Raw genomic sequence first — 21,936 nt, 5'->3', positions numbered from 1 at the left:
ACTAAGTATGTCTGCTGAACATTTAGCTTTGTAGTGCCTGGGGCACATGAATGTTCGGTTGAATTTTTACTGTTTGTAAATAAATGACTAATATACCTATTGGCAGTCAGAGTTTTCTGTCTCACCTGTCAGACCCGTGAACCTGATTCAATGTTACACTCCCCGGTAGGTCATCCTTCTCAATGGTATCTAAAGTTGTACTGAGGGGAACAGCTACAGGTGTGTTCTGCACTGGCTGTGCTTTTCTGCTCGTCTCCTGACAGTCACCCAGTTACCTGTCTCCTTCAACCTAGGGGTGACTGCCTCCCTGTAGCTCCTGCCTATCACCTCCTCTTCCTCCCGTATGAGTCTGAGGTCATCAAGCTGCAGCTCCAGTTCCTTAATATATTCTTCAGGAGCTGCAGCTCAGTGTACCTGGTGCAGAAGTGGATATCCGGGAGATTGGAAGTCTCCCAGGCTTCCCACATCCCACACAGAAAACACAACATTCAGGACCCTCACCATCCAGGACATCCTCTTCTCATTGTTACCGTCAGGGAAGAGGTACAGAAGCCTGAAGACATACACTCGACATTTCTGCAACAGCTTCTTCAGATTTCTGAATGCTCCATAAACATTACCTTGCTTTTTGTTCTCTTTTTCCACTACCTACTTAATTTTTTATATTGCTTATTGTAATTATATTGAAAAGTTGGCTTAATTCATTCAACTACTTCTCAAAGTGGTACCTAAATATGAACATCAACTAGATATTAACTTCCCTATTTTATCTGGCAACCGACTAACCAAATTTACACTTAATATCAAATTCAAATTCAATGATGAACAGCTACCCAATCATCCACACCCAAAGTACTTGGAAGTGACACTGAATCGAACTCTCTCATACAAGATCCAGCTTCAAAGTAACTAAAATCCAGAATGGCACTGATCAGGAAGATAACAGGAACCAAATGGGGTGCTAACCAGCCAGTCCTACGAACATTTAGCCCAGCACAATGTTTTTCAGTCGCAGAATATTGTGCACCCACCTGTGAGAGAAGTGCTCACACAAATATCATCAATACGCAGCTATATATATATATATATATACACCATTGGACAGGTGTGGATCTTAGGGCTCCTGAGATCATATGATCTCAGGAGCCCTAAGATCCACACCTGTCCAATGGCCCCCAACAATGAGCAGAATAGCACCCGGGAAGAGTTGCTTCAGCAAAAATTCTACAAGTGTATCCAAAATATGCCCAACTACATTCCAGTTCATGAATTCATTGAAAATGCTCCTCCACTTCCTGACTCAAATCTTGAAAATCTTTCTACAACTTGAAAAACCTTGATTCTTAAATTTATAAAATGAAAATAAATGATTTTAAAAAACCTAGCCCCACTTGACAAAAAAAACCACAGTGAAATCACTGCTGTCTCCTATTCATAATCTGCAGTGACAGAAAATGCTGGAGGATCCAAGTAAAAAGGGACTCCACATGGAACCTAGTAATGGAACTAAGTGACGATGCATTACTGTCATTCAAAGTTCAAGGTTCAAAGTACATATATGTGTCCATATACAACCCTGAGATTTGTTTTCTTCGTTAAATCCAAGAAACACAACAGAATCAATGAAAGACCTCACCCAACATGACTGGCAAACAACTGTGCAAATACAAATGGTAATAATAATAATAAATGAATAAGCAATAAATATTGAGAACATGAGATGAAGAGTCCTTGAATTTGAGCCCACAGGCTGTGGGAATAGTTTGGTGATGGGGCAAGTGAAGTTATCCTCTTTGGCTCAAGACTTTTGGTTGAGGAGTAATAACTGTTCCTGAATCTGGTGGTGTGAGTCCTGAGGCTCTTGTACCTTCTCCCCAATGGTAGCACCAGAATATCCTATAAAATAACCATCACTTTACCTGTGATGGACTGGACTGTATCCACTACTTTTTATAGGATGAGAAATTCTGCAGATGCTAGAAATCCAAAGCAACACACACAAAATGCTGGAGGAACTCAGCAGGCCAGGCAGCATTTACGGAAAAGAGTAAATGGTTGACATTTTGGGTAGAGGTACTTCTTCAGGACTGGAAAGGAAGGGAGAAGATGCCTGAGTAAAAAGGTGAGGAAGGAAGAGAGGCTAGCTGGAAGCCAGGTGGGTGGGAAAGGTCAAGGGCAGAAAAAGAAAGAATCTGATTGGAGGAGAGTGGACAATAGGAGAAAGGGAAGGAGGAGAGGACACGGAGAAGTATTAGGCAGGTGAGAATAAGTGAAAGATCAGAGTGGGGAATAGAGAAAGTGGGGGGGGGGATGGGGAAGGAAATCTGTTCAGTAAAAGGAGGAATTGATGTTCATGCCATCAGGTTGGAGATTACCCAGACAGAATGTAAGGTGTTGTTCCTCCACCCTGAGACTGGTCTCATATAACAATTACATCACAGAAACAGGCCAGCTCGGCCCTTCTAGTCTGTGCCGACGCTTACTCTCACCTAGTCCCACTGGCCCGCACTCAGCCCATAACCCTCCATTCCTTTCCTGTCCATATACCTATCCAATTTTACTTTAAATGACAATATCGAACCTGCCTCTACCACTTCTACTGGAAGCTCGTTCCACACAGCTACCACTCTGAGTAAAGAAATTCCCCCTCATGTTACCCTTAAACTTTTGCCCCCTAACTCTCAACTCATGTCCTCTTGTTTGAATCTCCCCTACTCTCAATGGAAAAAGCCTATCCATGTCAACTCTATCTAACCCCCCTCATAATTTTAAGTACCTCTATTGTCCCCCCTCAACCTTCCATGCTCCAAAGAATAAAGACCTTCATCTGAGCACAAGAGGAGGCCATTGATCGACACATGGATTTATGGTCTTATGAACATATCAGAATGGAAATGGGAATTGGAATTAAAATATTTGGCTACCAGTAAGTCATGTTTGTGGCATATGGTGCAGAATTGCTCAATGAAGGGGTCCCCCAATTTACGATGGGTCTCATCAATGCAGAGAAGGCTGCATTGGGAACACTGGATACAATAGACGACCCCAGCAGATTTGCAGGTGAAGTCTTCCCTCACCTGGAAGGACTGTTTGGGGCCCTGAACGAAGGTGAGGGAGAAGGTGTATGGGCAGGTGTAGCATGTTGGCTGCTTGCAGGGATAAGTGCCAGGAGGGAGATTAGTTGAAAGAGAAGAATGGACAAGGGAATCAACCCTTTGAAGATGGCAGATGTTGTGGAGGATAATGTGTTGGTTGTGGAGGCTGGATAAGGATGAGAGGAACTCTATCGCTATTAAGGCGGCAGGAAGATGGGTGAGTGTGTTTGTTTGGGAAATGGAGGAGATGCGGGTAAGGGCAGCATCAGTAGGGGAGGGAGGGAAACCACATTCTTCAAAGGAGGAGGACACCTCTGATGTCCTGGAATGGAAAACTATGTCCTGGGATCAGATGCAATGGAGGTAAAGAAACTGAGAAAAGCATTTTTTCTGGGAGATGGGTGGGAAGAAGTATGGTCGAGATAACCATGGGGAATTGGTAGGTTTATAAAAGACGTTGGTTGACAGTTTGTCTCCAGAGATGGAGACAGAGAGATCAAGAAAGGGGAGGGAGGTGTCAGTAATAGACCGAGTGAATTTAATGGTAGGGTGGAAGTTAGAGACAAAATTGATAAAATTGACAAAGTCAACATGGATGCATGAAGCAGCAGCAGTGCAGTTGTCAGTGTAGCGGAGGAAGAGTTGGGAAGTATAACTGGGGAAGACTTTGAACATAGACTGTTCTACATAGCTGATGATGGGGCAGGCATAGCTAGGATCCATGTGAGTGCCCATGGTTATCCTCAGATTTGGAGGAAGTGGGAGGATCCAAAGGAAAAACTATTTTGGGTGAGGGGGTTCTATCAGCCAGAGGGTGGTGGGGGGGGGGAGGGGGATTGGTTAGTTTTTTTTTGTCATGATAAAAAGAGGAGAGCTTTGAGGCCTTCCTGATGGGGATAGAAGTTTATGGGGATTGAATATCCATGTTGACGATGAGGCAGTCAGGACCAGGGAATTGGAAGTTAGTGAGGAGATCGAGGGCATGAGAAGTGTGGCAGGTGTAGGTGGGAAGGGACTGAGCCAAGGGGGATAGAATGGGATCGAGGTATGAGGACAGTGGCGCAGGAGCAGGTAAAGACAATAGGCCTAACCAGACGGTTTGGTTTGTGAATCTTGGGTGGGAGGTAAAAGCGAGCAGAGCTATTAATGCTTTTTGAGACGGTGATTTAGATGCATATCATATTTTTTTACTGAGTTAAGTATTGTATGTAATTAGTTTTGCTACAGCAAGTGTATGGGACATTGGAAAAAAAGTTGAATTTCCCCATGGGGATGAATAAAGTATCTATCTATCTATCTATCTAAGGCAAGGGAACTACGAGTTTGGTGGCAGTGGTTGAGAGTTCTCCAGAGTGGATGAGGTCAGTGTTGGTTATTTTACAGGATATTCCATTCAGGGGTATACCAGACACCTGGATGCAACCACCGCACACCAGTACAAGCTTGTTAAGGTTTTAGATGTCATGCCGAATCTTCACAAAAAATCTTCGCCAGATTTCCAATCTCCCTCTTACATGCTGATTAGTCACCACCTGTGATTCAGCCAGTATCAGTAGTGTTTGTCAGCAAACGTAAATATGGCACTGGAGCTGTGCTTATCCTCACAGTCATAAGTACAAAGGAGTAGAGCAGAAGGATAAGCACACAGCCTTGTGCTGATGGGAGTTTGCCGAAGAGATGTTGTTACCAATCCGAATTGACTGAGGTCTGCGAGTGAGGAAATCAAGATCCAATTGCAGAAGGAGGTACTGAGGCAAGGTGTTACGCCAGCGTGATCTGGTCAATGGCTACAAAGTGATATTACATGCACACTATTAAAATGGAAACTGGGACTTGGCACTAAGATTCCTCTTAGTGAAAAAACTGAAATAACCACCAGGAAGGGTTTTTATTTCTTTACAAAGGGATCTGCAAGAACCTAAGGTGAACACAATTAAAAGAATAAAACAGAAAGGGAACACTAAAGCCAGTCTTAGAGGAATGCAGAGTTTCAGGGTAAGGAAAAAAGAAACAACTAAATGTTGAAAGAATAAAAAAATGAATTAACAGGGCTAGGTGATCAGTGTAGTTCATCAAAAATACAATGAGGAGTACTTAACTTAGGAGTAAAGTGGAGGGCGGAAGACCAGGTAGAAGCTGAATTTTCGGGTAACAAATGCATGGATGAAGAATTCAAAGACAGACAGGGCAAGTAGGAAAAGGATTGCATTATGAAGAGTATAGTTCAACTGTGGACAATGGCTAGAAAGTGAGAACCTGTAGTATGCTGGACATGAAGAATGTGGCTTCAGTCCTCCTAGAGTTAGATGGAGATAACCAATGTCAGACATCTAATGCAACAACAATAATTGAAATGAAAGCAGCAGATCCCGACCCATCATTAAACACATGAGAGCTGACACCATATTCACAGGTACTATTGTAACAAAGCGGAAGAAAAGGGGAGCATCAAGGCTAGATGCTAGATGGACTTCAGCGGTGTCCATCAATTGTCACACTATAATTCAAAAGAAGAGCTTGTTGCTCAACATCTATTCCTCAGCTGAAACTGCATCAGAAAATTAACTTATTATATCTAACTGTGGCTGCACTATATGTAATCTGTCTATACCATCTTGACAATTAATTTTGCTGTATTTAAGATTCAGAAGTGTTATATTCTGTATTCTATCTTATAGCTATATCCGATGTGAGAATAAACAGATCATTCAGTGTGTTATGGGTTAACACAGGAACATAAGAAATAGGAGCAGGAGTAGGCCATCTGGCCTGTCAAGCCTGCTCCGCCATTCAATAAGATCATGGCTGATTTGGCATGGACTCATCTCCACCTACCTGCCTTTTCCCCATAATCCTTAATTCCCCTACTATGCAAAAACATAATTAATGATTGTTACTTACAATGTACGAACGTATCTACTGATGGAGATACTTTTGTTGCATTTCTGTCCAGGTCTTCAAAGTAAGTCACCTGGCAGCGAAAAGATATTCTTCCTTCATTTCTTGATGGTGTGTACTCCAGGATAGATGTTAAATCGTATAAGTGTTTACCATTAACAACAGCGGAATTGACAATCCTTACATCTAGAAAAGATGTTAAAGTTGATCAGTAACTGTTGTCAACAGGGTCATTTTATTAAATCTTATTTAATTTTTCTTTTATTATCATTAGAAAACAGATCAAGGCCTGCTAGAAGACCCATTCTCAGGAGCATCCTTTGGATAGGTCAGTCATACTGGGCTGAGTATCCACAGCAAAACGTCTTTCGTGGCTGACAAAACATCTAAGGCAGACTTGAGTAGATGCAGGAAAAAATCCCCTAAAATGTTATAGGACAGTTTAAAGAACTGAACTTGATGGGGGAGGAAATGGTAACAGTGATTTACAAGTGGGGTGTTGGGGTGGGTAGGAAGTCAGGTGCTTTTGGCGCTGGTTCATTGTGAGAGAAATCAGTCAACCAACTGATCACTTTCCTGTGATGTTTGATGGATGTAGAGAGGGATCAGCCCTAACCGGAATGTGTTTTGCACTCAATTTGCAAATACCTGCTATTAGGCTACACTGAACACAGTGGTCAGAGAAAAACATTGTTTAGAATCAACAAGAAGTGCTCCGTTTTGAAACGGCTCAATATTTAAACTGTAACTCTGAAATCTATATTTGTACCTGGGCTGTTGCTGTCCAGATCCTGAGAATTGTATTGCCAGGAAATCTTGCCAGGAGGGTAGCTATTTTTCACAACACACACACCAACCTGTATGAAAGGGAACAGGGAAATATTACAATTGCATTATGGACCAACTTCAGCAGCATTTTATCTTTTGGGATATTGTTAACCATCAGTTGTTTATCAGAAAAAGCCATCTATAAAGAATCCTTTAGAAATAAGTATCAGTGCTCCTTGATAATACCAGACTTGTGTAATCCAATACAGGAAATTGACAGTTAATGTTGAAGCTTAGGAGATAACAGGCTGGAAATATACAGTTCCCTGTTTGATATCCTGGCAGGTTCTAAGAGCACAGTCAAAACAACCAAGCAAATCATTAAATGGAAGTTATGTCAGCTTCATACTTCTATTTTTTAAACACTACTCAAAATCCGTCTGAAGCACAAAAAGTTTGCTGTTTTTCTCATCTTATCAGAGTATAAAATGCACTGAAAACTTTTACAAACATATAGCTAATTTATTTATAAAATGCAATGAACTCTTCAATTAGCAAAAATTAACACAGTAGATATCAGACTGCTGAAAAATGTTGCTGGAAAGGTAGTAATTGGGGACAAATGTATTAAGTATGGGAGAGACTAAAAATTCAAGAGTGTCTGGAGGCATAAGTGAGTGTAGTTGCTATTACTAAGGGGAAGTTGCTTGGGAAGTTGAAGCAAAGTAAGTCACCTGGACTGAATGGACTACACCCCAGGGTTCTGACAAAAGTAGGTGAAGAGAATTTGGACGCACTAGTAACGATCTTTCAAGATTCATTCTGAAGTGGTTCCAGAGAACTGGATAATTGCAAATGTCATTCCACTCTTTAAACAGGGAGGGATGCCGAAGAAAGGAAACTATAGGCCAGTTAGCCTGGTTGGGAAGATGTTGAAGTCTATTATTAAGGATGAGGTTTCGCAATACGTGGAAGCATGTTAGAAAATAGGCCAAAATCAGCATGGTTTCCTTAAGGCAAAATCTTGTCTGACAAATCTGTTAGAATTCTTTGAGGAACTAACAAGCGAGACAGACAAATGAGAGTCAGTGGATGTTGTTCACTTAGATTTTCAGAAGACTTCTGACAAGGTGTCGCACATGAGGCTGCTTAACAAGATAAGAGCCTTTGGTATTACAGGGAAGATGTTAGCATGGGAAGAAGATTGGCTGACTGGCAGGAGGTAAAGAGTGTGAATAAAGGGGACATTTCTGTTTGGCTGTTGGTGACTAGTGGTGTTCCACATGGGTCCGTGTTGGAACCAATTCTTTTCACATTCTGTGTCAACAATTTGAATGATGGAATTAATGGCTTTGTGGCCAAGATTACAGATGAGACAAAGATGGGTGGAGGGGCAGGTAGTGTTGAGGAAGCAAAGAGTCTACAGAAGGTCTTCGACAGGTTAGAAGAACAGGCAAAGATGTGGCGGATGGAATGTAGTGTTAGTGTAGGGAAGTGTATGGTCATGCAGCTTGGTAGAAGGATAAGGATGTAGATTATTTTCCAAACAGAGAGAAAATTCAGAAATCAAGAGGTACAAAGTAACTTGGGAGTTCTCGTGCAAGATAAATCTCCTGGACCTGATGGAATGCACCCTTGGGTTCTGAAGGAAGTAGCTGGAGAGATTGCAGAGGCATTAACAATAATCCTTCAAGAATCGATGGATTCTGGCATTGTACTGGATGACTGGAAAATTGCAAATGTTACTCCACTATTTAAGAAGGGTGGGAGGCAGCAGAAAGGAAATTATAGACCTGCTAGCCTGACATCAGTGGCTGGGAAGTTGTTGGAGTTGATTGTTAGGGAGGAGATTACAGAGTACCTAGAGGCACATGACAAGATAGGCCAAAGCCAGTATGGTTTCCTGAAAGGAAAATCCTGCCTGACAAACCTGCTGCAATTTTTGGGGAAATTACAAGCAGGGTAGACAAAGGAGATGCTAGATGTGGAGTACTTAGATTTTCAGAAGACCTTTGACAAGGTGCCGCACATGAGGCTACTTAGCCAGATAAGCTCCCATGGAATTACAGGGGAGTTACTAGCATGGGTGGAGCATTGGCTGAACAGCAGAAAACAGAGAGTGGGAATAAAGGGATCCTATTCTGGCTGACTGCCAGTTACCAGTGGAGTTCCACAGGAGTTGGTGTTGGGACCACTGCTTTTTAAGATGTATGTCAATGATTTGGACTATGGGATTAATGGATTTGTGGCTAAATTTGCTGATGATACAAAGATATGTGGAGGAACAGGTAGTGTTGAGGAAACAGAGAGCTTGCAGAGAGACTTAGATAGTTTAGGGGAATGGGCAAAGAAGTGGCAAATGAAACACAATGTTGGAAACTTCATGGTCATGCACGTTGGTGGAAGAAATAAACAGGCAGGCTATTACTTAGATGGGGAGAGAATTCAAAATGCAGAGATGCAAAGGGACTTGGGAGTCCTTGTGCAGGATACCCTAGAGGTTAATCTCCATTTGGAGTATTATGTTCAGTTTTGGGCTCCTTATTTTAGAAAGGATATAATGACATTGGAGAGGGTTCAGAGAAGATTCATGAGAATGATTCCAGGAATGAAAGGGTTACTGTATGAGGACCATCTGGCAGCTCTTGGGCTGTATTACCTGGAGTTCAGGAGAATGAGGGGGATCTCATTGAAACATTCCGAATGTTCGACACGGACTAGAAGGGCTGAGATGGCCTGTTTCTGTGCTGTAATTGTTATATGGTTATGTTAAAAGGCCTGAGCAGATTAGATAAGGCAAAGTTATTTCCCCTGGTAGAGGAGTCCAGGACAAGAGGGCACAACTTCAGGATTGAAGGACGTCCATTTAGAACAGAGGTACAGAGAAATTACTTTAGTCAGAGGGAGATAAATCTGTGGAATTTGTTGCCACGAGTGGCTGCAGAAGCCAAGTCATTGGGTGCATTTAAGACAGAGATAGATAGGTTCTTGATTAGCCAGGGCATTAAAGGACATGGGGAGAAGGCAGGGGAGTGGGGATGGCTGGAAGAATTGGATCAGCCCATGATTGAATGGTGGAGCAGACTTGATGGGCCAAATGGCATACTTCTGCTCCTGTATCTTATGGTCTTATTCTGTAAAGATTCCCTTGCTGGTTGAATCAATGGTAAATTAAGCAAATGTATTGTTGGCATTCAGTTCGAGAAGACTAGAATATAAGAGCAGGGATATAATGCTGAGGCTTTATAAGGCACTGGTCAGACCTCACGGAGTATTGTGAGCAGTTTTTGGCCCTTTATCTAAAAGATGTGCTGACATTGGAGAAGGTCCAAAGGAAGTTCATGAAAATGATTCTGGAGTTTATAAGAAAGTGGGGGGGGGGGGATTCAATGAAACCTACTGAATATTGAAAGGCTTGGATAGAGTGGATGTGGAGAGGAAGATCCCTGCTGTCAGTGAGTCTAGAACCAGAGGGCTCTGCTTCAGAATAGCAGTACCTCTATTTAGAACAGAGATGAGAAGGAATTTCTTTAGCCAGAGGTTGGTGAATCTGTGGAATTCAATGGCATGGACAGATGTGGAGGCTATGCCATTGAGTATATTTAAAACCAATTTTACAATGTCACTGCTATTAGTCAAAAATTGGGTGGCATGGTAGCATCGCAGTTAGCATAACCCTATTACAGTATCAGCTCCTGTTGCTAACCACAAGGAGTCTGTACATTCTCCCTGTGAGCACGTTTCCCCTGGGTATTCCAGTTTTCTCCCAAATTCCAAAGACATACGGGGTAGTAGAGTCATTAGACACATGAGCATAATTGGGCAGCACAGGCTGTTTGGGCCAGTGGGGCCTATTACCTTGCTGTACCTCTAAATAAAATAAATTAAGAAGTTAAAAAACATTTCTTAAAATGGAGAACTTTTAATATGTGCATCTAGTATATGAACTCTTTGTTGTTAACCCTGCAAGTGTGACATGTGTTACACCTGCTGCTACACCCTATGCCTCCTCCCCCACCAACATTGACGGCCCCAAGCATTCTTTTAGGTGAGGCAACACTTCACTGGCACACCTATTAGGTCCAGTGCTCACTGTGTGGCCTCCTTTGCTCTGGTGAAACAGGCTGAAAATTGGGGGGGTGGGTTGCTCCATCAAGTACTTTTGCTCCATCCGTCCCAAGAGGCAGGATATCTCGGTGGCTACTCATTTCAATTTCACCTCCCATTCCCATTCTGACATGTCTCTCTGTGGCCTCCTTTACTGCCATGATGAAATCAAACTCGTATTCCATCTGGGGTAGCCTTCAGCCTGATGCAAGAACATCGATTTCTCTAATTTCCAGTAATTTCTCCTTCCTCCTCCATTACTCATCCTGGTTACCCTCTCACCATTTCACTTCTCCTCATCTGCCCTCTAGCACCACTCCTCCTTCCCTTTCTTCCACGGCCCCCTGTCCCCTTCTAGTAGATTCCATCTTCAGTCATTTATATATTTTAGATATCACAACCTAGTTTCTTACTTCGACCCCTTCTCCCACTCACCACCTTCTCACTCAGCTGGTCTCACCTATCACCTGCTTGCCAGTACTCCTTGTCCTCCTCTCACCTTCTTATTCTGGCATCTGCTCCCCTCCTTTCCAGTCCTGATCAAGGGTGTTTACCCAAAACATCTACAGTCTATCCCCTCTGTAGATGCTGCCTGACTTGTTCAGTTCTGCAGCATTTTGTGTGTGTTTCTTAAGATTTCCAGCATCTGCAGAATCCCTTGTGTTGAGTTTTGTTGTCATAGCCCTTTTGCTTGGATTAATTTGAAATGAAACTTGCCTTGATTTCTTTTCACAATGTACATGTTTAGTATCTTTCCAAATATCTCATAATTGTGATGACTAAAGCTTAAATTTGTTGTTAAGAGTTTACGTATGTTTATCACACTGCAACCTCTTAATTTGTAGTTCTTCATTTTCTAATGCACACGAGTATCTTCTATCGTGGGAAACATGAGTGAATACTGTTCAAATTTTTCAACATATTCTGGTCATTACTTTGGAGCATTGACCTCTCCTGGCTCATACATACCTGTTGTTGTTTCCCTGCAATGAGAAATGGAGCTGGTTGTTCAATTTCGGGAGAAGTTGGCTGCTCTGTAAAGAAACAGAAAATAGAGAAGACTTGAGAATTATCAACTAACAAAGCAATTTTAAATGATCAAATCTGAAATTACTTGGTAGAGCAAAAATGCAGCAAAAAAGAGTATCTGAGGATGGAAGCTGATCTTGTTTACGGCAAGACTCAATATATTCCAATGAAAATATAATTACAGAAATTACGGCTAAATGCTGAGAGCCATGTAAATATCCAGCACCTTAGCTCGGTTGCAATGGACCCATTCAGCAGCAAAACCCTGAAGCATGATCATAGAATACACAAAGACAGATTCAATGAAAAACTTCTATTGCTGCCTCAGTTTGTATCGCATCGCACCTGGTCTTTCCTGCTGAGGCAAAATGTCAAAGCACAGTGCGAGTTTTGGGAGGATATGCTACATCAGTACAAACAATAACATCAGCTTTTCCTAGTACCTGTCGTTCTTGAAAGGAAACAGAACTGTGAATAATGAAGATGTTTCAGACATTGTACCAAGGCATCCAAATAAATAGCAGATGCTTAAAGATTGACATTGTTTCTACAGCCACCCAAGTAAAAGTGCCAACATTCAATTAGTGATTCAGAATATGGAACATAGAACATTACAGCACAGTACAGACCCTTTGGCCCACAACGTTGTTACAAACTTTTAACCTACTCAAACATCAGTCTAACCTTTCCCTCATACATAGACCTCCATATCTTTTTTTTAAAAATGTATGTTACTATCTAAGAGTCTCATAAATGCTCCTAAGGTATCTGCCTTTACCACCACTTTTGGCAATGCATTCAATGCACCTACCACTCTCTGTGTGAAAAATACCTACCTCTGATGCCCCTCCCCCCCAACCTCTTCTCCAATAACCTTAAACTGATGCCCCCTCATATTAGCAATTTCCACTCGGGGGGGGGGGGGGAATGTTTCCGGCTGTCCACTTTTATCATCTTGTACACCTCTGTCAAGTCACCACTATTAAGAAACAGCTTTTTAGTCTTCAGCTACTGTATGAGCATGTATATAGCATTGGGTATCTTCCTGTAAAATCAAAAAATCAACTTCAGAACAGAAAATGGTACACATTAGAATCCATACCCACTCCCAAAAAACTCCAATACTGTTCAATCGTTGATCATTTGCAATAGAAATCTGCAGCCAAAGTACACAAGTACTTTTAGTAGGTAACAATAAAATCCTGACATTGAATATGAATGTCACTGGGCTAAATGTAGTACTGGTAAACACAAGAGATTCTCTAGATGCTCTAGAAAACCAAAGCAACATACAAAATGCTGGTGGAAGTCAGGTCAGGCAGCATATACGGAGAAGAATAACCAGCTGAAGTTTTGGGCTGGGACCTTTCATCAGGACTGAAAAGGAAAGTGGAAAGGAGAGTAGCCTCATTGTGGCAGTTGAGGAGGCCTTGGACCAACATGTCAGATTGGGAATATGGAGAAGGGTGACCACTAGGAAATCACACCTTTTGTGGTGGATGGAGTGACGGTGCTGAACAAAGCAGCTCCCCATTTATGTCAGGTCTCACTGATGTAGTGGAGGCCATACTGGAAGTGCCAATACAACAGATGACCCCAACAGACTTGCATGTGAAGTGTCTCTTCACCTAGAAAGATTGTTTGGGGCCTTGAATATTGGTGAGGGAGGTGGTGAAGGGGTAGGAGTAATACTTGTTAGCTTGCAGGGTTAAGTGTCAGAAGGGAGACCAGTGAGAGGAATGAGTGGACAATGGAGTCATGTAGAGAATGATCCGTACAGAAAGTGGACAATGGAGGTGAGGGAAAGATGTATTTAATAGTAGGATCCCATTCAAGATGGCTAGATGTGAAGGCTTGTGGAGTAGTAGTACTGGTGAAGTATTTCAAAAAGAAAGATGCAATCTGTCCTCAGGGCAAATTCATTAATCGTATGTCAGTGCGGAGTTGAATTCAAAAGAAGATGGATGAATCAACAAAATTCTATAGTCACACTATTTCTATCTAACATTCCCTTTCACACAAGAACAGGAGGTCAGCAATTAGCCCCATAATGCTGCTGCATTCATCTTCAATCAGAACTAGTCCTGGTGCTAGCATCCCTTTCCTCCTCTCAGCCCATGATTCTCTTTTACTTCAAATATCTGATAATCTCTGGAGAAACACACACACAATGCTGGAGGAACTTAGCAGGTCAGGCAGCTTCTATGGAAGTGAACAAACAGTTGATGTTTCAGGCAGAGACCCTTCTTCAGGATAGAAAGGAAGAGGGAAGACACCAGAACAAAAGGAGAGGGGAAGGAGGATAGCTAGAAGGTGACAGGTGAAGCCAGCTGGGTGAGAAAGGTAAAGGGCTGGAGAGGAAGGAATCAGATAAGAGAGGTGAGTGGACCATGGGAGAAAGAGAAGGAAGATTGGGCACCAGGGGAAGGTGATAAGCAGGTGAGGATAGGTAGTAGACTAGTGTGGGGATTAGACGAAGAGAGGAGTGCGAGGATTTTTTTTTACTGGAAGGAGAAATCAATACCATCGTGTTGGAGGCTACCCAGATGGAATATAAGGTGCTGCTCCTCCACCCTAGGGGTGGCCTCATTGTGGTACAGGTGGAGGCCATGGAACAACATTTCGGAACAGGAATGGGAATGGGAATTAAAATGTTTAGCCATTGGGAAATTCCACTTTTGGTGGATGGAGTGGAGTTACTCAATGAAGTGGTTCCCAATTTACAACGGGTTTCATCGAGCAGAGGAGGCTGCATCAGGGACACTGGATAGAATATAAGGCTCCAGCAGATTCACAGATGAAGTGTTGCCTCACCTGTAAGGACTGCTTGGAGCCCTGAATACAGGTGGGGGAGAGGTGAAAGAGCAGGTTTAGCACTTTGCCACTTGCAGGAATAAGTGCCAAGACAAAGATTAGTGGGGAGGACGAATGGACAAGGGAATCATGGAGGATGTAATCCTTGTGGAGAGCAGAAGGGTAGGTAAGAGGAGGTGTCTGAGAGCTGCTGCCTTGTCTCAGCAAGGTAGACCACAATGCACAGATCCCCCTTTGTCTGCATATTTGATAGTAAGGTTGGGATTGGTGCAGAGAAAGTGGAGAGCAGTGCATTCAGAAGGTTCAAGGAGGAGTAAGGAGTGCTGAAGTTGAGCTGGTTGATGACTCGTCGATAATTAGAGAGGAAAAGTTCCAGGGCAGGCAGAGAACCAAAGTGGAGTGTCCAAGCATAGGAGGAACATTGGAGATGGAGTAAGAGATAATCGGTATGGGATGGGGAATTTTTGCCGAAGAAGTGGGCTAGGAGATGGAGGCGACAGAAGAAGACCTTGGCGTCATGACAGCAGTGGAACACACTGAGGTGTGGACCAAGAGGGACAAAGGTAAGGCCCTTTCTAGGGACAAAAAGCTGAGCCTCAGAGAGGGAAAGGTCAGAAGGAATAGTGAAAACAGGGCAGGGATTAGAGGAGAGTTGGAGGTATGGGGTGGGGGTTGTGGGTACAGGAAGGGTAGGGTGAGAGGAAGATGGATGCTCAGAGGGCCAAAGAGGAGATAATGGAACCTGAGAGACCTGGGGTTTGAGAATGGTAGTAGGGGAAGGGGAGCCTGGGTGCCTAGTGGAAACGGAGGAGATCTTGGCATGGAGGTGCTAGTAGCCAAGGTCCAGGCTGGAGCCAGAGCCAGAGGCCACATAATTTGCAATCAGAAAGTGTTCAATTTGTAGGAACCATTGTTAGCATCAGTGGAATCTGAGGTCTGGATCAGTCTGGGGCCGCTGGAACCACAGTTGATAACAATCACGTCACCGGTCTGGATGATCTCCGCCTTGAATATATGATTCAGACTCTACAACAGCCTAGGATAGTGATATCCAAAAAGTCATGACCCTCAAAGAAGACATTCCACCTCAGCTTCATCTTAGATAAGAGACACTTTGTTCTAAAAGTGTCACCTATCTGAGTTCCCAAGCACTACATCATCCTAGGAACTAACTTAGTGAAGCACTTCTCCAATGCCTCTAAAGCAATTATATCATTCCTTATCTATTGAATGTCTTCTGGAAATCGAAATTTGATCTACCCAGTTTGCTGTGTCATCAAATAACTCCAGCTAATGTGTCAAACATCATTTTCCTTTCATAAATTTATGTTAACTCTGCTACACTATCTTGTGACTTTCTAAATATCTGTTATTATCTCTATGGACATAGGTATAATCATTTCCCCAGTGATTGATATCAGGTTCTTAAACACAGGAGATTCTGCAGATGCTGGAAATCCAGAGCAACATATATAAAATGCCAGAAGAACTCAGGCAGCATCTATGGAGAGGAGTAACCAGTTGACATTTCGTGCCAGGACCATTCATCATTGATATTAGACTAATTGGCCTACAGTTTGCTGTCTTTTCCCTTTTTTGGATAATGCCATTACATTTTTGAGAATGGCCATGTTTGAAGTGCCATGGTTAACTATAGGTGCTGAGCCTTTGGTTTGGGATGCTTTGATGAGGGGAGTCAGAGCAGGTAGGTGCAGATGAGGTTTTCCCTAAAATTCATCTTCCGATTAGGGTAGCTGGGATGTCAGCGAGAGTAATAGAATGCTCCTCTTGTAGGATTTTGGAGGTTAGGAAGATGACCAGTGTCTCTGATGACTTCACCTGTAGGAAGTGTGCCCAGCTGTGAAGGAGCTGGAGCTGGAGCTGGAGTTAGATGTACTTAGGATTATCCAGGATACAGAAAGCATCTCAGACAAGAGTTTCAGTGAGGTAGTCACAGCTAAGGAACAGGCTCAGATAGTTAGGTGACCATGAATAGAGGTAAAGGAGGTGGCGATAGACATTGCATGATCCCCTGTGTAAGCATAACTCTTCAGATATTGGTTGGGTGGGGGTGTGGAGAATGAGCTATCAGGGCACAACAGCAGTAGCCAGGTTAGTGGCTCTAGGGATCAACAGGTAAGAGTAAAGGCAAGCAATGTAATAGCAACAGGAGACTTGATAGGAGATTCTGTGACTGTGAAGGAGGTACCCCCACGTTGCCTCCCAAATGCCAGGGTTGAGAATATCTTAGAGCGGCTGCAGAGCATTCTCAAAGAAGAGAGTGAGCAGCCAGTGGTCTTGCTGCACTTTGGCACCAATAACATAGGTGGAAAGGGGGGAAGAAGTCCTATGCAGTGAGTATAGGGAGCATTGGACGAGTGTGTCCCCGCAAAATCATTCAGTCTTCCCCAACCAGAAACCCTAGATGAACCATGATATCTTCAATCTGCTGAGGGCCAGATCGGTGCCATTCAGATCTGGTGACCAAGTAAGAAACAAGAGGTCCAGGTATGAGTTCTAGGAAGCCATCTCATGTGTGATGTACAATTCTAGAGCAAACTTGAGTCACTGAGGGGTGCTCAACAGCTGTGGCAGGGCTTGAATGCTATAACTACTTACAAAGAGAAAAAAGCGACATAGGTGACAAGGATTTATTTCCAGATGAGCTCAATGCCTTTTATGCTCGCTTTCACCATGAAAACATGGAAGAACCTTCACAAACCCACATCCCTGATGACCCTATGATTGCAGTCTCTAAGGCTGACATGAGAGCATCCTTCAGGAGGATGAACCCACAGATAGCATTCAGCCTTGATGGGGTATCTGGCCTTGTACTAACAACCTGTGCTGATCTACTGGCTGGAGTGTTCAATGATATCTTTAACCTCTCAATTTGGCAGTCTGGGGTACTCACCTGCCTCAAGCAGGCTTCAACTATACCGGTCCTCAAGAAGAATGTGATAACCTGTCTCAATGACTATCATTCAGTAGCATTTTCATTCACTGTGATGTAGTGTTTTGAGAAGTTGTTGATGAAACAGATCAACTCCTGCCTGAGAAACAACTTGGATCTGCTCCAGTTTGCCTACTGGCACAACAGATCCATAGCAGAAGCCAGTTCATTGTCTCTTCACTCAACCCTGGAACATCAGGACATCAAAGATGCTCTTTATCGACTACATCTCGGCATTCAACACTATCAACTCCTCAAAACTAATCAATAAGCTTCAAGACCTTGGCCTCAATACCTCCTTATGCAATTGGATCCTTGATTTCCTCACTTGCAGAACCTAGTCAGTTGGATTGTTAACATCTCCTTTACATCTCCATCAGCACAGGTGCACCACAAAGCTGTGTGGTTAGCCTCCTGCTCTACTTGCTTTATACTTATGACTGTGAAGCTAAGCACAGCTCCAATGCCATATTCAAGTTTGCTGACAACATCAGTCTTTGGCCGAATCAAAGGTGGTGACTAATACACATATGGGAAGGAGATCGAACATCTGGCTGTGTGGTGGCACAACAACCTCTCAATATCAGCAAGACCAAGGAGTTGATTAGTGATTTCAGGAGGAGAAAAATGGAGGTCTATGGGTCAGTCTTCATTGGGGGATAAGAGGTGGAGAGAGTCAGCAACATTAAATTCCTTGGTGTTATGTCAGCGGATCCATCCTGGGCCCAGAATGGAAATGCAATTATGAAGAAAGCACGGCAGTGCCTCTACTTCCTTAGAAGTTCGCAAAGATTCAGCATGACATCTAAAGCTCTGACAAACTTTTATATGGTGGAGAGTATATTGACTGTTTGCATCATGGCCTGGTCTGGAAACACCAATGCCTTTCAATGGAAAATCCTACAGAATCCTACAGTCCATCACAGGCAAAACCCTCCCCACCACTGAGCACATCTACACAGAGCACTGTTGCAGAAAAGCAGCATCCATCATCAAGGTCCCCACCACCCAGACCATGCTCTCTTCTTGCTGCTGCTATCAAAAAGGTGATACAGGAGCCTCAGGACTCACACCACTACGTTCAGAACAGTTATTACCTCTTAACCATTATGCTCTTGAACCAGCCAGGATAACTTCACTTGCCCCATTACTGAAGTATTCCCACAAACTATCAACTCTCTTTCCAGGGCTCTTCATCCCATGTTCCTGATATCAATTGTTTGGTTGTTTATTTATTTATTACCCTCTTTTGTACTTGCACAGTTAGTTGCCCATCCTGTTGGGTGTGGTCTCTCATTGATTCTATTCAGTTTCTTGTATTTGCTCTGAACGGTCGCAAGAAAATGAATCTCAGGGTTGTACAGTAAATGGTGACCTACAGTGCCTTGAAAAAGTATTCAGTTCCCACACTATTTTCACATTTTACTGTCTCATTTTCTATATTTAAAATATATTGAATTAGGATTTTTGAGCTGATCTACAAAACATTGGGCAACATGCCAAATCAAAAATAAAATTCCAAAATCTGTCAATTACTTGCTAAAAATTAAAACCCAAAATTGTGAGGCTGAAAAATTATCATCCCCTTTGTAATTACTATGCAAACTTCCGTCAGGTGCAATAACCGTATATTACCTTACCAACTCACCTAATTTGTTGATGTAGAAAATTGGAGGATCACCTCAATAAATACCCCCTCTCTCTATATGGCAAATTTTCAGCAGACCAACCAAAAATCGACTGGAACACTCAAGACAAGTCAGGGATAAGATAATAGAGAATCTGGGGAAAGGTACAAGAACATTCAAGCGCATTGAATGTTCCTTGGAGATTTGTGCAGTTCATCGTGAAGAATTGGATATATATGAAACCACAGTCCTACTGCATAGGTCAGGCTGCCCCTCTAAACTTAGTCACCAGAGAAGAATGGCACTCGTAAGCGAGGCTACTGTGGCACCAACAGTCAGTGGCTGAACTGGAGATGAAGTTCATGGCTCCACAAATCTAAGGCCTTGCACAAAAAGGGTATTTATGCAAGTTGCCAAGGAAGAAGCCCTGGTTTAAAAAAAAACTTGCCCGTCAAGACTTTGCATAGCGTCGCTTAGAAGATACTGTAAAGATGCTGACAATGTCTTGTGGTCAGATGAGACTAAAGTGGAATTTCTTCATCACAACACTAAGTGGTTCATGTGGCGTAAATCTAATAGTGCACATCAGCCCGGTAACACCATTGTTACTATAAAATACGGTGGGGGTGACATTATGCTATGGGGATGTTTTTCAGCAGCAGGGACTGCAGATCTGGTCAAGACTGATGGGAAGACGAGTACTGTAAATACAGAGAGATCCTGGATAAAAAACCTGCCTGCCTCTGTCAGGAAGCTTAAACCGGAGGAAATTTGTTTTTCAGAAGGGCAATGACCCAAAGCACTCTACCGGAGCAACCAGGGAGTGGCTTTCAATGAAGACATTTGATGCCCTTGAGTGGCCCAGTTAGAGCCCTGACATCAGTTCAATCAAACATCTCTGGCAAGACCTCAAAAAGATCTCAAGGTTGCTGTCCACCACCACTCACCGACTAACCTGGCAGAGCTTCAGCCATTTTGTAATTTTGAATCTTGCTCCATCACGTTGTGCAAAGCTAATAGAGACTTATCCAAAAATATTACTAGCTGTATTAGCTGCAAGAGGTGATTCAACTAATTACTGAACAAAGGGGGATGAATACTTTTGAACTGTTGACATTTCAGTTTTTGACACTTTAATTGTTCATGCTTTACAATTTTCCCTTTTTTTAGGCTTAACTGTGAAAAATGAGCATGTGATTCACAAATAAAAAGTCTCAGTTAAATTGATCAAAATCCTTGGTTGTAATATTCATTTTCGTGATCAATTAGTTGGGAGCTGCATAATTTTACAAGGTACTTCATCTACAAGGGAGGGTTAAAATTTGTTTGGCAAGGGGATATAGAACAGAGCACAGGGTCAGAAAGTGGAAGGAATGAGAAGGTAGATGTCATGACCAGTAAGAACAAATTCAGTAACAGGCACAATGGGATAGATGGTTTGAAGTGTGTGTTTTAATACTAGGATTATTTTGAGGGAGGGTGATGAACTTAGACCCGGGTCAGTACATGGAACTATAAATTTGTGGCCATAACAGAGACTTGGTTGGGAAACTGATAAGAATTGTTGCACAATATTATTAAGTTTCGATGTTTCACAAAAGATGGAGAAGAATGTAAAAGGGGATGGGGGGGGGGTGGGTGGGGGGGAGTTGAGAATGCCGTGCAGCCAGAGACAATATCACAGCGTAAGGACATAATGGAGGGCTTATCCTCTGAGTCTATATGGGTAGAACTCAAAAATAAAACAGGTGTAATCATTCTAATAGGTTCATACAACCAAACAGATAGCCACCAGCACACTGAGGAACAGATATGCAGGCAGATCACAGAAAGGTATAAAAAGACGGCTCTTACAGTGGGTCATTTCGTCTGCCCTAATACAGTCTGGGGCCTCCTTAGTGCAAGTGGATGAGATAGGGCAGAATTTGTTAGGTGCATCCAGGAGGGTTTCTTAAATCAAAATGAAGATAGTCCAACATGTGGAGCCTTGTGGGAAAGTATTAAATTGGAGCAGGGAAAATTAAGAGATTATTAGGAAGGAACTAGGGAGAATAAACTGGGAACAACTATTTTAGAGCATGTCCATATCTAATGTGGAGGGTGTTTAAAGATCAACTTTAGAGAGTACAGGACAGGTATGTTTCAGTGAGAAACAAAGGCAAGATGGCAAGGTAAGGGAATCTTGGAGGTTGAGAGAGGTAGTGGATTTAGTCAAAAGTGCAAAGTAAGTTCATAAAGAACATATATGTTACCCTGAGATTCATTTTATTGCAGGTGTTCACAGTAAATAGAAAGAAACAATAGAATTAATGAAAGATCGCACACAAGATGGATAAACACCAATGTGCAAAAGATAACAAGCTATGCAAATACAAAAAGAGAAGATAATAATAATCATACACAGCAATATTTAAGTAAATCTCCAGAAAGCCACAATACAAAACACCACTAGAATAGTCCGAAAGTTCCTAGCAATTGAGAAATGAACGAGCTTGGCTGTGCCCATATCTCAGATTTTACCAGCTTCAGCTGAGAATGAATGAATGAACAAACGAAAGAACAAATAAGTAAATAAATGCACAATAAATATCAAGAACATTAACTGAAGTGTCCTTGAAAGGTTGTGGGAACAGTTCATTTTTGG

General features: G+C 42.6%; 1 protein-coding gene across 2 annotated transcripts in view; it reads right to left on the bottom strand.

Annotated features, from left to right (window-relative positions):
• Positions 1-21,936, bottom strand: part of alcama (activated leukocyte cell adhesion molecule a) — a 351,374-nt gene that overhangs the window by 26,194 nt on the left and 303,244 nt on the right. For both annotated transcript variants that reach the window (XM_073045273.1, XM_073045272.1), the window contains exons 4-6: positions 11,838-11,902; positions 6,763-6,850; positions 5,997-6,179 (exon numbers count right to left, since the gene is read on the bottom strand). In XM_073045273.1, coding sequence (XP_072901374.1) covers positions 5,997-6,179; positions 6,763-6,850; positions 11,838-11,902 — 336 coding nt within the window. The remainder of the gene's footprint in view (positions 1-5,996; positions 6,180-6,762; positions 6,851-11,837; positions 11,903-21,936) is intronic.

Source organism: Hemitrygon akajei, chromosome 5 (assembly GCF_048418815.1).
Source record: "Hemitrygon akajei chromosome 5, sHemAka1.3, whole genome shotgun sequence".
NCBI lineage: Eukaryota > Metazoa > Chordata > Chondrichthyes > Myliobatiformes > Dasyatidae > Hemitrygon > Hemitrygon akajei.
This window is presented reverse-complemented; position numbering and strand designations above follow the sequence as displayed.